This window comes from Cibotium barometz, chromosome 44 (assembly GCF_041138505.1).
Source record: "Cibotium barometz isolate CiBa-2024 chromosome 44, ASM4113850v1, whole genome shotgun sequence".
NCBI lineage: Eukaryota > Viridiplantae > Streptophyta > Polypodiopsida > Cyatheales > Cibotiaceae > Cibotium > Cibotium barometz.
In genome coordinates this window covers 4,758,103-4,773,762 of record NC_141089.1, presented here as the reverse complement: position 1 = coordinate 4,773,762, position 15,660 = coordinate 4,758,103, and the positions used below count along the sequence as shown (strand labels likewise).

Genomic DNA, 15,660 nt, shown 5'->3' with positions numbered 1-15,660 from the left:
GTGAACCAGGTGAAAAAGAAATTCTCGCCCCACGAAGGACGGTGAGTTCCGTAAATGGGTGGCATATCATCCAATTTGTTACTGACCAGGCGGGCCCTTCCTTCTTTGAGCTCTCTCTTTTCTGGTCCAATGTGACATCTTCATCGCCCGAGAGCACCACAAATGTAGGATTGGAGAAGAGCCTTTTATTGAGGTTGAGGACAGATGTGAACAAAATAACACCAAAGTTAGAAAGGACACTTCAAAAGCTACCGGGCTGGGTCTCAATTTTTGGCAAATCGACTTCACCTTACCCCTTGTCTTACCTAGTAAATCTTTCAATGATTCCGAGTGCATCTAGCACCCAATAAAAACATGTGTTGACAGCATGCTAAAGAAAGCTTAGCATTTGGATAGACATTATACTCAAACAATGTGTTTTTCAGTAGTATAACTTGTTACCTTGTTGCAGATAAAGTGAAGGGGTAGGGGGATTTGAGTGCTGTTTTAAGCAAAGACTCGTCATTCCTAGGCCCTTTGTATATTTAATGGACATCTATCTACTCACACAAATCTGCAGGAGAAGCTATACGTATTCAGCAGAGTAAGTCCCAAGCATAGTGATAGAGAAAGAACCGGAGGGGATGTAGGAGCCTCAAATGTTATTTCAAAAAAAGAAATTGATTATATATGTAGGTGATGTAGATGCCAGGGTTTGAACCTTGGATTTGCACATTGTCACCCAGGCTACAGCCTTAAATATTAAATTTATTCTGAGACTGGAACCTTTGGTTAATTAGTGGGGTTTGGCCACTAAGTGGATGAGGTTTCTTGTGAAGCATATGTTTTTACTAGACATACATGAAGACAAGTCATAAATGGTTCTAGAAAGATCAAAGAATAATGTGGAATTTTTCAAGGATTGTTGTGATCTTTTTCATGAGTTAAAGCTTATAGAAGTGTAGCTAAGTGTAGCTCATGGCTCTAAATTCATTCTTTAAGTCTTACATCAGCATCTAATAGTCATTTCTTTTTTTTGGTTTATAAATCAATGATTACATTCTTCCAAGAGATCATTGTGTTCATGGCTTGCCAACAGAAGTGCATGGTTCCTCCTATGTAGTTGTCTGTGTTCTTTGTGGCTAGAAGGTTTCATGAGATCTACATCATATCATGTGCAATTTAGCCGTAGTTGTCAAGTATGAAATGAGGGTAGGAAAAAATGCTACTGCTATGAGACTTTAAATTTTGAAAAATAAGTTTAATTGAGGTACGATCCACTTTAAAAAACACTTGAAAAAAAGATATTTGTGCACATTCAGAGATGCAAAGTCTAGACAAGTTATAACTTGTCATAAAATAGTAAAAAGTTAAACACTAGTACAAAAACTCAAGAGTAATGAACAATGAACATTGAACATATGTAGTATGCCATAAATAACAGACGTGGCCCGTGGCCTTCAATATGAAATACAAAAAAGTGTGCAACACTAAGTACAAAAATGTCTAGACTCTAGTCCTCTTTCTTAGAGAAATCACTAGGGGAAAGAATGCCCTCGTTAAAGGTGTTCCCATCATCGAAGGACAATCCAAAATTGTCCTCGCTAAAGACATGGTCCTTGTCATCATACTCGGGCTCTTTGATGCTTGCAATAGAAGCACCCTTTTCTTTAGCAATAGGTGCTAAAGAGCTTCGCAAAGTTGACCCGGAGCCATGGCTCACATATGTAGACACTGTGGTCTAAGTAAGGCGTCAAACAATGCATCCGCAACCTTCTACTCGTGTGCCACCTCCAGTTGCACGACCTCTACGAGTGCAAGAAACTCAATGGTCAATCTCCTTTAGCTCCCTGTAGAGATCAGCATATATGACCTCCTCATCTGGTTCTCGCTCTTGTGGACACTCTTAAGAGTGTCTATTGTCAATTTGAACTCGTCAACACACATGAAAGCAAAGTTCAAACATTTATAAATTATTAGTCACAACTCATTATTTATAATATGCTATGAATCATCATTCATAAATTGAACTTTGAACTCTAAGAACTACTCTAGAGTATAAAGTTAAAAAGTCTTAAATATTTAATAGTCACTTGTGACAAGACTCTCAAAGCCACTTTTTGCACGTGAGCCATTTGATAACAAAATGATTTGTACCAAAAAAGTGGTCAGACCATTGACTCTTTGCTCGAGCAAAAAGTGGGTTCGTGAAAGCAGTCCCCTCTGATCATTATATCGAATGAGCTCTTGGAGCAAGTCTCTTTGCTTGTGGACAGGACGTATCCTTGGCAAGTAGGTATCCTAATCGGAAAGTAGCTCCTCATCACATCAGTGAAGAGCCTTGGTACTTTGTAGGTGGGATGCAACAAGGCTACGAGACCATGAATAAGTCTATGCATCCGTCTCACCACCTCCACTCCACAAGCGCCACAATCCTATTGCGTCGTGGAGTTGGTGGAGGAGCGGTGGGATCCCTAGAATGCAAAAAGATCACTTTAAGGTTAAGGAACGAGAAAGAGATGTGAAAACAAGATTTGAAAACATGGGACATGGGTTTACCTAATCTCCTCCATAGGAATGTCGGGGTCCTCCTCATCAAGCACAGTGGTCGCACGAATCTTTTGCTAGAGCCTCTCACTTGAAGTGGGTGAGTATTCCCAAGGAGGAGTCCTCCATGTTGGCCATGTGCTAAACCCTATACAAGGGAGTCATCACAATGACAATGGCACACACCTCGTGCCAAAAGGACTCCCTCATGCATAGCAATTGAATGGCTTGGGCCTCGTCCGCACTAGTCACTATCTCCTCTCTTAGCCATGCAATGACATCCAGGGAGACCACGATCATCTGGAGCTTCGGTTGCATGTCGTATAGCCGCTCCAAAAGAAGGCACATGTACGCAAACCGCGTGGAAGAGGGCTATTGCAAAACATAGCGAGAACCTTTACCTTCTTTGTGAAATTCACAATGGGTAGGCCTTGTGTGACCACCATCTTCACCCACTCTAGCTTCCCCACATCCTCCATGAGTAGGTCTAGACAATCGAAGGTGCAAGGAGTCCATACAATGGATGGGAACTCCGCCTCTACCAAACGTCCCAGGATGACTTGAATGATATTTTCATGCTCGACCTACATGTAACACAATGGCAAATGCAATGACATTCTTAGAATCTTGAACATAGATACTAGAGAGTTGAGACTTGAGAGTTTAAACTTAAATCGCAATGCACATGTGACATAGTAGATATCTCTATGATGGCTTGCCGTATATGACGATAGATAAAGTCCTCGGATGTTTTTTGCCCCACCTTTTCGGTATCCACGGCACATAAGAAGTATGTGCCGAGAGCACATGAAACAAGGATATTCATGATACCCCTCTTTTTCTGATCACTCCATCCATCGAAGAGGATAGAGCACGTAAGAAGTATGTGCCGAGAGCACATGAAACAAGGATATTCATGATACCCCTCTTTTTCTGATCACTCCATCCATCGAAGAGGATAGAGCAACCATACTTCGCCCATTCTTCACACATGGGTGTGAGTTTATCGTTGATCCTTTGCCTCTCGTCATTGAGCGAGGTGGTGCGCATCTCATGGTAGGTGATACCATGCCATTCGCCATTTTGTGCCATTGTAGAACCTTGAGTACATGGAAGGAGAGATTGCAATCGATGACCGTGCGTGCAATCTTCTCATTCGCGGCTTTCATCTTCGCCTTCACATAGTTGAGGTTGTTAATGTTTGCACTGATGGGGGTTTGGCTCATTACTGGAGAGCTCTCCTCCCTTGGCCTCTTTGATTGGAAGTTGGAACCGCCCAAGGCGGAGCTGGAGCTGGGACGACGGGGGGAAGAAGTCGTGGATGCAGAGGTACAAGACATGGAAGCTCCCCCACGTCCACCTTTGCCTTGGTTATGGATGAGCTCTTCATTATACCACCTGTAATTTCTTGAGGAATCTCCTTGCACGGCGCTACTTCCCCACCAAGCTTGGACACGGGCAAGGAGCCTCGTGGCGCTACTTATGTAGCCCTTCTTGCAAAAGTTGCACGTCCATTTCTATGACTCCGAATTGCCGGCGGTAGGTTTCTCACCAGTGGTGGTATATAAGGCAAAAGCCTCATGCTTTTCCTTTCCTCCGGACCTCATTGCTTGAGAGAGAGAGAGCTTGAGGGAGAGGGAGAGTTAGAGGCTAGAGCCTAGGCCCTAGAGGGCGGGACTCGGGAGGAAGAGAGCTTGAGAGAGGTAGGGGGGGAGAGAGAGAGAGAGAGAGAGAGAGAGAGAGAGAGTTTTAGTGAGGCTTGAGGCTTGAGCCTTGAGAGAGACTCGAAAGCAAGAGAAAGAGAGAGAGAGCTTATATCATCCGCCTAAGGCGGCCCACCAGCCCACGGTGCCACGGATTAAAAAACAGGCAATTTTTTTTTGCTGGAGGGCCGTTTTGGTTGAACCAAAACGAGATTCGAAAAAAACCCATTTCTCTTTCGTTTCATCTCATCCCGTTCCATGCTATACATCCGGTTGGTGCGGCACGTGTCCCGCAGACAATTATGAATTTAGCAATACACATTGATTGTGTTTCTTTGTAGCTTTAATTCTGCAAGTCTTAGATTGTGCACTTGGGCTTGGGTCCATAGTCCACATATAGAAGGGAAAAATGTTTGGAAAATTTTGTAGACCACCAGTAATTAGTAGCTCCAATTGGAGTTTCTTCAAGAAAGGAAGTCGTCAGCCACATCTTCTCTTGGAGTCTCCTTGATGCTAGTGGGCATGGAAACCTCATATCCTCCCCACATATTAATGTTTTACATAATTGGGATATGGAGAATCTTTTTTTTCCTAAGGCAAGCTTTCCATTGGACTAATGAAATCATTTATTTAGTGCATACTACAATCCTCCAAAGAGGCTAAATCAAGAACAAAAAGAAGCCTCATGTGAGGTCAAAATGCATGAGGAGCTACCTCTCTAGCTAGCCGCTCTCAAAGGGAGGCTACAATAGTGGAGGGGGTGGAAAAAGACACACAAGGGGCCTATTCTCCCAAAACCACCATGTTTTTAATTTCAATTTGTATCCACGTGTTAAGACATTAGCTTAGGCTTAGGTTTTCTTTACATTAGATTAGGTCAATTTTGCATGTTTAAATTAATGAGATTGTCAATTATACAATCAATGAAGGATTAATAGGTTTCCTTCATGTATTTAGAATTATTCAAAAACATGGTAGCTTAGTTATGTTTTTGTTTAATTCAATAGTTAGATTAGATTTTAATCTTCATTTATTAGATAATTTGAAAAAAAACTCATATTTTGGGAATCAATCACTCCATTTAATTTTATATATATCTTAAACATGTCAACTCCAAATTTGTTAGAGATTGAAGATCTAGATTCTACTCTTTAAGATCTTTCCAATGATATGTCACATGAGAGGGTTTTGACAAAATTTTGGACCCACTTTTATGACTCAAGACTCATGTTATTGTGGAGCATTCATTGTGAGGGCGAAAGTAAGGCTTTTGAATTCAATCTCATATTTTTAAATATAGTTTCAGTGCAAGTTCATAACTACCAAAGTTGAGTAAGAATCAAAGAAAATGTGATAGAGTGTGCCATTTGTGCTTGGCTATATAATGGACAAGAAAAGATTTAAGTTTGAGGCAATGTAATTTGTCATTAGAAAATAAAGATAAGAGAGAGGGTCTAGACACAGTATACCATGGAAAGTTTTGCAAGCGAGCTCTTTGATTGCCTAGGAAGAAAGTTTTCCAAGCGGGCTCTTTGATTGCCTAGGAAGAAATGGACATGTCTTTTTTCTTTCTTGTTATTACTTTCAAATGCGGTAATGAACTCAAACGGCTTGTCCTCCTCCATGGTTCTACCCTACTTCGTGTTACCCACTTTTCCTCCATGGTTCTACCCTACTTCGTGTTACCCACTTTTGAGTGGGTTTCGATTGTTATTGCATGGCCAAAAGAAGATTTTAGAGAAATTCTAATGTGAAGCCTTTGTCCTTGCACATTAGGCTTTTAGTGATGGATCCTTATGTACATGGTAAGGATAAAATATGAAATATGCAAAAGAGAGTGGAAAGAAATGGGCTAAAGCATGGAGTGTAATAGGATAGAAAAAATAGCGTAATAGGATAGTGTAAAGAAAAAATAGTGTGATAGGATAGAGGAGGTGGAAAGAAACAATAGAGTGGAAAGAAATAAGCTTAGAAGTGAGTGTAATAGGAGGATATAGGAGGTGAGCCAAACAATCATCACAGTTTCATCACTAAACGTTAATTATCACCCAGGCTAGAGCCTTAAATATTAAATTTATTCGGAGAGACTAGAACCTTAGGTTAGCTAATGGGGTTTGGCCACTTAAGTGGATGAGGTTTTTGTGAAGCATATGTTTTTACTAGATACGCATGAAGACAAGTCATAAATGGTTCTGGAGAGATCATAGAATGATGTGAGCTTTTTAAGTCCTACATTAGCATCTAATACTCATTTCTTTTTTTAGCTCATAAATAAATGATTACATTCTTTAATGTTTGAGAGGATCTCTACACTTACCAAGAGATCATTGTGTTCATGTGAAGCACACACCAATTGGTGCACGTGAGCGTAAACGAAAGCTTTCTAATATTGAAAATCTTTCGGTACAAGGCAGCACGCAAGGAAATGGAGGGTCATGGCAACAAGGTATGTTTCCATGGAATTTTTTGTTTGTATTTTTATATATGTGTTAATGTAAAGGTTTTTCCTGATAGATCTAATGGTGGTTTCATTATGTCCCAAGAATTTCTTAGTTGATGCATCTAGTGTGGGAGATACTATGCACGTTTTCAAGGTTACATAAAGAACAAAGAGATAACATCAATCATTCGTGCTCCAAATTACAAGAGGGTCCTTGAGGTGGTTACAAAGGACATTATGCAAGACATCAAGGGGCTTATTAGTGTAAGGGATGTACACAAAAGAGATGTACACAAGATGCATGTGATGAAGCCAGCATCAGTCGTCGTTCGCAAGGGTTACGAGGGAGTTTATGGAGTCATCAAAGGAGCTCTTCGTGCCCGAGGGATTCGAGGGCACTTTGTTCCTCCTTCCTACAAAGTATCATTAGAAAAGAAGGCAATGCAGATGTTAAATCAATCCTTGGTGAGAGTATATTCATGTAGAAGGAACAATAGTTTTAGATCCTAAGTCCAAGGATAGGCTTGAAGTACAGTACAACACATAAAACAACCTGCTTTGTGGACCTAAAGAACCTTCAATGACATATGATCCGATTCTATAAGGTTTCACATCAAGGTTGGGTTTGAGCATTTATCGTTTAACTTATAAATTTCCCTTATCAATGACATGAATTACTTGTGTTGTTTGGCTTGGTTTATGTGATATGTAGAATCGGAGTGAGTCCTATCGCTTATACTGAAGTTAGATGAGGCTCAAGTAGTAAAAGGGAAAAGATTGGAGAGCGAATGGGAGTCATATATATGAATGAAGCAATGGCATATACAAAGGACAAGGATAAAATCCCTTCTTTCAATAGTGTTCAATCTGAGAAGGATAATTGGTGGAGCCTTTGATGTTCCAAAGGAGAACACTGAGGTGTTGAATTGGATGCTTCAACGATGCCCTCAAATTCTAGAAGTCATCAAACAACAGATGAATGGGGAGGAGCTTGAAGTGGATGGTGTGGGCTCCTTTCGTGTGGATTGGCATCTAGGTGGTGATTTGAAGACCATAAAATGCATGTGTAATTGTGACAATAGTGCACAATGCCTCCATCTGTGTCCATTGTGCACGAAGCGGTCAATTCTCAAGCCAAAGAGCGAGGATGAGATCCGATGGGTGGAGGGGATCTTGTCTTCCGATTTACATGCAACACCTAATAGGGACACAAGGATCCAAATTGGGCACCAATTATTCCTTTCCCAATGGAAAATATACACTTTTGCACATTGCATGCCATGATAAGGATTTTTGATAAGTTGCTTAAGCTTCACATTGACTATGCATTCACTATGCAGCCAGTCAGCCCAAGCAATAAAGCAAGTGGAGGAGCTCCTCAACTCTCTGGGAGTGCATGGCAGGAATGTAAAGATTGTGAAAGATCTTAAGAAGTCTAGGACACATCATATTGTTGCTCAACAAGTGTCAATGAGCGGTGCAAAGGTGAGGCGATTCTTGCATCCTATGAACGCTCTTCATCAGAGTCTTGCTCACCACAAAGGTATATGAAGGTGGCAAACCAAGAGAGGAAATCAAGGCCAATCTTCCCCTTGTGAAGTGCAAGCATCTCCTCCTTGGTGATCTGCTTGTAGTGACCATCACAAGGAGCACAATATCTTGGATTTTTTGCAACCTCCTGAGGGCATTCAAGTCATTCTTGTTGATATATCGCAGGAGATTGCATGGCACCCAATCATCGTCCTCCTATGGTAGCTTTGATAGTCCAGGGTCTCATGTACTCCTTCATGTAGTCAAGAGTACTTGTATAGTCCTCTTGTACGCTGCCAAGAGGATGGTCGTTCAAAAGTCAATCTCGCGGGAGAAGATAAAGAAAAGTTCCTCTCTATCAGGCCACTCAATCCTCTTTAAGAACTCAAGAAACCTCTCGTATGCCATGTTTGGGTCCATGCTAGAAGGGAGTAACGAATGCTAGAAATGGAGTGATGAGTGCTGAAAGAGAGAGGATCTTCAAAACAAAGTGTTAGAAAATGAGAGAGGTCCTATAAATTAAACATTAGGCATTTAAGAATATAGCATAAGTGACCAGTAAATAATCCCAAATTTATATAAAGATATAAATTAAATCGACAAGACATAACACAAGTGGTCATTCACACAAGAAACCATCATTTTATAATAGGTTTGATACAAAACCATCTTAATTATTAAAAAAAGGCAAATAGCCCCTCGACGACTTGTGACACTAATTTTGAAGTTGAAATTTGCACCCACCGTTACTGCAGTCTTTGCAAACCTTTAAGCTATTCTCCAAACATCTTCCAATCTAAACAAGGAGACACAAGTGTAATAAATAAAACAACATATTCAAAAACACAAAGTAATGCAAATTTACAAATATCAAAGCTCACCTTTCATCGGCCAATCTTGATGCTTGCTTCTTGGACATCTTGAAATCCCAGAATGAGCAAATGCTCCCGAATATCTCCTAAGATCCATTCATTACTACATTCACCACCTCAATTGAACCATCAGGAAGAGTCATAGATAAATCTATGGGTGTATCCACACTCTCACTTGATTGCAAGGGAACCCACTCCCCATTCTTCTTCATCCATCGTTCATAGAAGAATCGAATGGATAAGCTCTGACAAGTCTTCAAGTATCGAAAGGTCACACTTGAAGGCACCAATTTACACAAGTAGATGTCACCTTTGTGTAACCCCTCCATAATATTCCATCCAATACCCAAGACATTGTCAATTTGTTCAATTTGTTCAATTTGTAATTTCGTGCAAATAAACATTGTTGGGGTGGGTTGTGGAGAAAGCTTAGAGAACATAAATGTAAGGTTCCCCCCTTCCAAAATAGGGGAAACACTTAAGATAGTCCACTAAGTCTTAACTTGGAGAAAATTTCCTATTCATCGACACCTTGACTATGCAGAGATTCAAGGATACAATTCATAGGTAAGACCTAGTCCTATCCCGCAGGGGGAGCGTGATCTTCTAAAAATCAAATCACCCATAGGGTAATTGATCATAATTTGGACAACTACTAGTCTTGATTCCTAGAGACAACGCTTTTTTCCTCATCCATGCAAGGCACAGCCGTTGGCCTAGTCTTCTAGAATAGAATTGCTCGAGAACCTATTTATCTAGCGTAGGGCTTTCACTTAATCTGTTGGAAAGCTACCCGACTAATCGGGTCCACCCGTCCATAGGATGGTGCCATTGGGGCATTCCATCCTCCCACTTTCCACCCTACTCATGCGTCAATTTTATTTTCTAATTAATTCTACCACACTGTTTGACATAAATAAACATGTTCCTTAACTAAGGCCCTTTTCACAAGGTTTGTTAAAACAGCCCTTTGCCATAGTACAATAATGCCAAAGACGAGATTTATAAAAAAAAGTTTATACATGAATCAATCCCATACAAGCCAAACCGGCTCTCTTATTATTTTCCTTTATACTGTCGATGATCTAGAATTCGGCCTTCCAGCCTCTACATGCTGGGCAAAACCCTGCGGGACCATACACCTCACCGTTGACCGCTGGCGAGGACTCAAGCCGGCCTGTCACCCTCTCAAGCTCCGTCGCTCGATCCTCCCGTCCCTCAGAGGGATGTCTATGCACTAGGGTGGGCTTATTCACCGCACTAGCCTCGGCCCTCAGAACTAGCCAACATCATAATCTCTTGCCTCAATCAGTGAACCTTAATCTCCCAATGGTATGAGGGATACCTTGGGCCATTCCCGGGCTTTGCTAACGACGCCGCCCGGCTACACAAGCACGGAACAAAGTTAGCGTTGAAGCTAGGAAAAACTTACACTCTTTCTCTTAAAGATAACGACACTGCCCAGCTACACAAGCACGGAACAGAGTTAGCATCGAAGCCAGGAAAAACTTACTCTCTTTCTCTTAAAGAACAATTTCAATACAATTCATTGAATACAGCATCACTTCAAATCGTAGCTTCATACAATTTATTTATTTATTTTTAAAGAAAAAGATACACATTTATTAACATTAATATTAAAGAAAAAAAACTCTTCTTTAAAAGATAACCAAGCTAACCTGGCCACCATTTCTTTGAGGAGGTTGTAACAGGAGGGTTGGAGCCGCATTAGGAGCATCTTCGTGCTCCTCCCGAGGTAATATTCTAGTGTTTTTAGGATGGGGCCATCTTGGACGTCGCCTTGTAGTGCTCGCTGTCCTCTCGCGGTCGTAATGCTCCAGTCAGATCTCAATTCCGAGATCGTTCGCGCATCGTATGAGAAAAAGACCACAGCGCATGAATCCTCTCTAAGGTCAAAACCTCTTGTTAAAGTCCACACAAATCGGGGGGGGGGGGGGGGGGATTTGTGAGATGTCCTTAACAAAAACGTTTTGCTGAAGAGAAGAGAGGTGCTACTGTAAGTCTCTTTAGAGGGGGGGAGAAGAGCTAAGGACACTGCCTTCTAACAAGGGGGGAGTAGAGGAAAGTTGCCTTATCTGAAAAGTGGCAGATGAGGGGGTGTTGAGAGGGGCAGCTGCACTACAGCAAGTACACTGCGCAGGGGTAGAGGGAGGTACAGACAGCGACATGACAGAGTATAGGCTACGCAGAAATGCTGCCCATGGAGCTATGGGGTACGGGTGTGGGCGCTGTGCAAAGTACGGTCGAAGGGACGGTGTGCCGGTAAAGGATGTGGATCAGTGGCCTGCATGGCTCTAGGGAAAAGGTACGGTGGCGGTTAACAGGGAAAGGAGTGGTACGCATGTACCTTATCTGGTCAGAGGCAGCATGGGTGTCCACGTAGCGGTGCATGTGGACCACACAATGGGTGGCCAACATTTGGTTCTTGTCCGGCCATTGTACGGGGCACCCAGGTGAGTGTGTACGGTCCCTTTTTTGGGATGAGGTCTCCAAATTTGGGGTGTCGGCCTCGATTTGCATGACGAACTGCCCAGGGGAGCAAATTTTTTTTTTTTTAAATCCAGGATGTTTCCCTAGTCATTGGGGTGCAGAGACCGTTCGTCAATCGGATGCCCGGTCGTACATTTATTAAGGTTTAAAGGTCATCGCTTTTAACTAAAAATAACCAAAATTTGTGTATAAGCTTGATCCAGTGTCCATTTTGGATGCTGTAAAATCTTATATTAGGGTAAAATCACGCTCAGATTCCAAATTTGGGCTTGAAATTTGAAGATTCTAAGTAAAAATGGCTCATTTGATAAAATCATTGATTTTTATACCATAAAAACTCATAAATTCATCTATGACATGGACATTTCTTTATTAGTGAAGATGGGTATGTTACAATAAATACAAATAGATGGATTGGGGCAAACCATCCAAGCCCCACAGACTTAGAGGCCTTAGAGAATTTTAAGGAGGAGTGTATGTCAGAATACATCTTGTTTTTTAAAGCATTAACACTCCACCTATCTGGAACTGGCCACTCTACACTATGTAAAGAGTCCACAGGGATCTCCTCAAGGCTACCATATTCTATCGGCCGAGAAGGGACTTTGTAAAAGTGTGTATAAAAGAATATATTTTTGTTGAAGAGGGCTCTATGATTCTCACCTGGAAACATTAGCTCACCTATTGTACTATGAAAAGCACGAAACATACCAGTGAAGCTTCTCAAAGGTTGTTCTTCAATATAGCTTGATGGGAAAATGTCTGCAACCCACATACCATAATTAGTAAAACAAAACAAGCCGTTTCCAAATAAAATTACAACCATATACTTACAGTTGGCAAGGGAGCCTATTCCTCTCCATGGAAAGAGGAAGATACATGTCTATAGCCATGTAGACATGTTGTATTATTGCCTTGATTTCTCCATTCTTATCCTTCTTGAAATGAAGAATCCTTCCCTTCCAATGGTGTTCCAAAGCACCACGGTTATTAAGAACTCAATGAGGACCTGTGGCACTTGGTTGCATATAAACCCAATCTTTTACCCTAAATGGATGCCCGATCCACTCACCTTCATCATCTGTAGTGTTGTAGAGAAGGTATTCAAAGATAGAATCACTTGGTCTCTTACTAGAGGTAGGCATAATGAGATGTATGGATGAAGAAGAGGAAGGAAAAGAGAGGGCACAACAACTTAAGAAATGATTAAAGAAATAGAAGATTATGAAGAAACAAAAGATTATGAAGCAATAGAATATTAAAGTTTGGTATGGGTGAGCAAAAGAGAGCAAAATGAGATTAGGAGGGTACAATAGCTTTAGAGATGATTATGCAATGATAGAAGATTAAAGAAGCTTGTGGAAGAGAGTTAGAGAGAGATTAAGAGCTTAGAGAGCTGAAATAAGCTTGAAAAATGGGTTTCCCACCATAGAATATGATTTGGTAGCCTTTCTTGAGGTAAAAACACGTTTTTGGAGGGAAAACCAAAATTTTAAATTTTTCAATTTTTTTTGGCCGAGCTGCACTTTTTTATTTAAAAATGTTGGCCCATGTCATTTCAAAAAGGAGATTTGACCCTTGCCTTGAACTTTGGTGTGACCTCTAGAGAGAGGTGGAAGATAGGGGGACAAGGCTAAGAAATGTAATAACTACCCTATATTTTATAACTAAAGCTAGTGGATAGAATGTGCACTCCCCCCCCTTCCCATTGGTGGATATCTTGATTAGCACTAATTTTTTGATTAGCCATTTTATAGTCCATTTTCTCCCTGATGGTAGAGATCATACCTATGTTTTCTCTTTCCCCATACCATGAGACGAAGGTGATCAATGTTGAAGTTTAGTTCCAAGTGGAGAAGGTCCACCACTTTTGAATTAAAGTCTACATATAACAAGGAGAAGCACAAAATGTTATTATCAATACATAAATAATAAACTTGTGATAAAACAAAAAGATGTTGAGTACACTTACTTAATCCCAATAGGTATATTTCATCTTCCTTTGGACTCTCATCCCCTTGATCTTTACTCTCATCCCCTTGATCTTTACTCTCATCATTTGTAATCATCTCTTCATCACCTCTTACATGGGACTCCTGGTCTCATAGATGTCATCATCATGCTCCTTAACATCATCAGTGGTGCTCTTCCTCATCATCATATTCCCCTCCCACTCTGGCCATGTCCTCTTTTTTGGGCCTTTAGGTTAACTTTCCCTTCATCATCATAGCATGCTCCTCAGCATCATCAAGGCGCCCTCCTCATCGTCATCTTCCCCCTCTCACTCTTGCTGTGTCCTCTTTTTGGGCCTTTCTATCATCTTTCCCTTCTCATCGTCTCTTTTACGCTATCATCGTTGTGGATGTGGATGTGGCTGTGAGGATGGCAAATGATAGAGACGCATCTGTTTGTGGGAGAACCTTCATGCCCTTCTCCTTGGGTTGCTACGCACAATGGCTAGCTTCTTACCCTTCTTTGCTCCTGCATCATCCAACCCATATAGTAACTAAACAAACTCCCAGTATAAACTTAAAAAATCGTACAGAAACACATATAGCGTTACTTACTTTAAAACTGCTTAGCTTTGAGAAAACTCTAGAGCCCTTGGGATAGTCTACCCACCATGGGAGGCAAGATGTCTGTTAAGTGCTATCGAAGAATTCTATGACACCGCGGGGTCAGCCAACAACATATTTTGACTGGCCTAGGCACTAGAGAATTCATATTTCTCTTGTAGGATTATTTTACATGTACGATTGCTACTTGTATATAAAAGGTACGCCATGGGATCATAAGGTTAGAGCTACTAGCCTAGGACAAAAAAGAGAGAGCTCCTTTAGCTCTCAAATTGTCAAAATTGGAAAAAAAGAACATTGCCATCGTGTTTGGAGCATGTTAATTAGTCTAAGTAGCTATTCGTGCGCACGATTTGGCAAGATTTATGCTTGATTTTGGTGCAAGGATCAAAGAAGATTGTGCTAAAAATTTTAAAAATTTTCCTCTTTGAAAATCACCAATTGAGCATGAAATTGGGTGATTTAAGGTAAATGGTGGGGAGGTGCAGACCCCTTACCTTTTTTTTGAAAAAAAAAAAGAAGATCCCCAACTATTTCTCTCTATTGCATTTATTTATTAAAAAAAAGCCCCAAACAGCTGTTTCTCTCTATTACTTTTATTTTGTTTATTTTAAAAAAAACCCATAGGCTTCCCTCTTGCATTTTTTTTAAGAAAAAAAAAAAGCGCTGGCCCCTCTCTGCTCAGCAGGCCGGGTCCACGGACCTCTCCGCCATGATTAGGAAAGCTGAAGCTTTCGCTTGGAAGATGGTCAAGATGAGTAGGACAGACGGTGACTCTAGAAGCTTGTAGTAGCCCGGTGCATCATGTTTTTTTAAAACAATTTGCTAGATTAAAATTCGGTGAGGTTTTTTTTTTCTTTCTTTAGAAAATAAAACATGGCTTTTGTAAATGGCATAAAGGTGATTTTTGCCTATGAGGATGCATTCGGAATTCCGAATTCATTCGTGGACGATTGGTGCCTCGCGTGCTTCCGAGTTCCACCTTTCCCACTGACCTCAATTTTCCCAATGCAAAGAAATAGATTCGCATGCAAATCAGCCCATTGACCTATAAAATTTACACCAATTTTGCATGTAAACTAAATTCACTTTGGTTGAGTTTGGTAGCAAGAATCATGGCGTAGTGAAGAAGAGAGAGAGAGAGAGAGAGAGAGAGAGAGAGAGAGAGAAACCAAATAAAAAAGAAGGAAAACAAAAAAAAAACCAAAGGGGAGAGAAATTTCTAGAGAGAGAGAGAGAGAGAGAGAGAGAGAGAGTTGCTCTCCCTTGCTCCCCCTTGTCCTCCCCTGCCATCTTTGTCGTTTCATGACTCATCAGTCATGTTTTGCTCTAATCCAAGCCTATATTGATCGCATTCCTGACTCTTGAGTATTGAGTTGCCTTCGTATTCTCTCCCTCTTCTGCAGCTCAATTCCCCTCACACCAAGGGTGCTTATTAACACACTCAGAAGCGGCAAATGGCTGAGAACACCTCTGTGACACTTCCAATTGGATCAAGCCAG

The 15,660-nt window shown here is 41.0% G+C and overlaps 1 protein-coding gene across 1 annotated transcript in view; it reads left to right on the top strand.

Annotated features, from left to right (window-relative positions):
• Positions 1–760, top strand: part of LOC147612883 (Zn-dependent exopeptidases superfamily protein) — a 112,501-nt gene extending 111,741 nt beyond the window's left edge. The window contains exon 13 of the mRNA XM_086782152.1: positions 10–760. Within this exon, the coding sequence (XP_086638278.1) occupies positions 10–350 (341 nt within the window). The 3' untranslated portion in view covers positions 351–760. The remainder of the gene's footprint in view (positions 1–9) is intronic.
• The last annotated feature ends 14,900 nt before the right edge of the window (positions 761–15,660 follow it).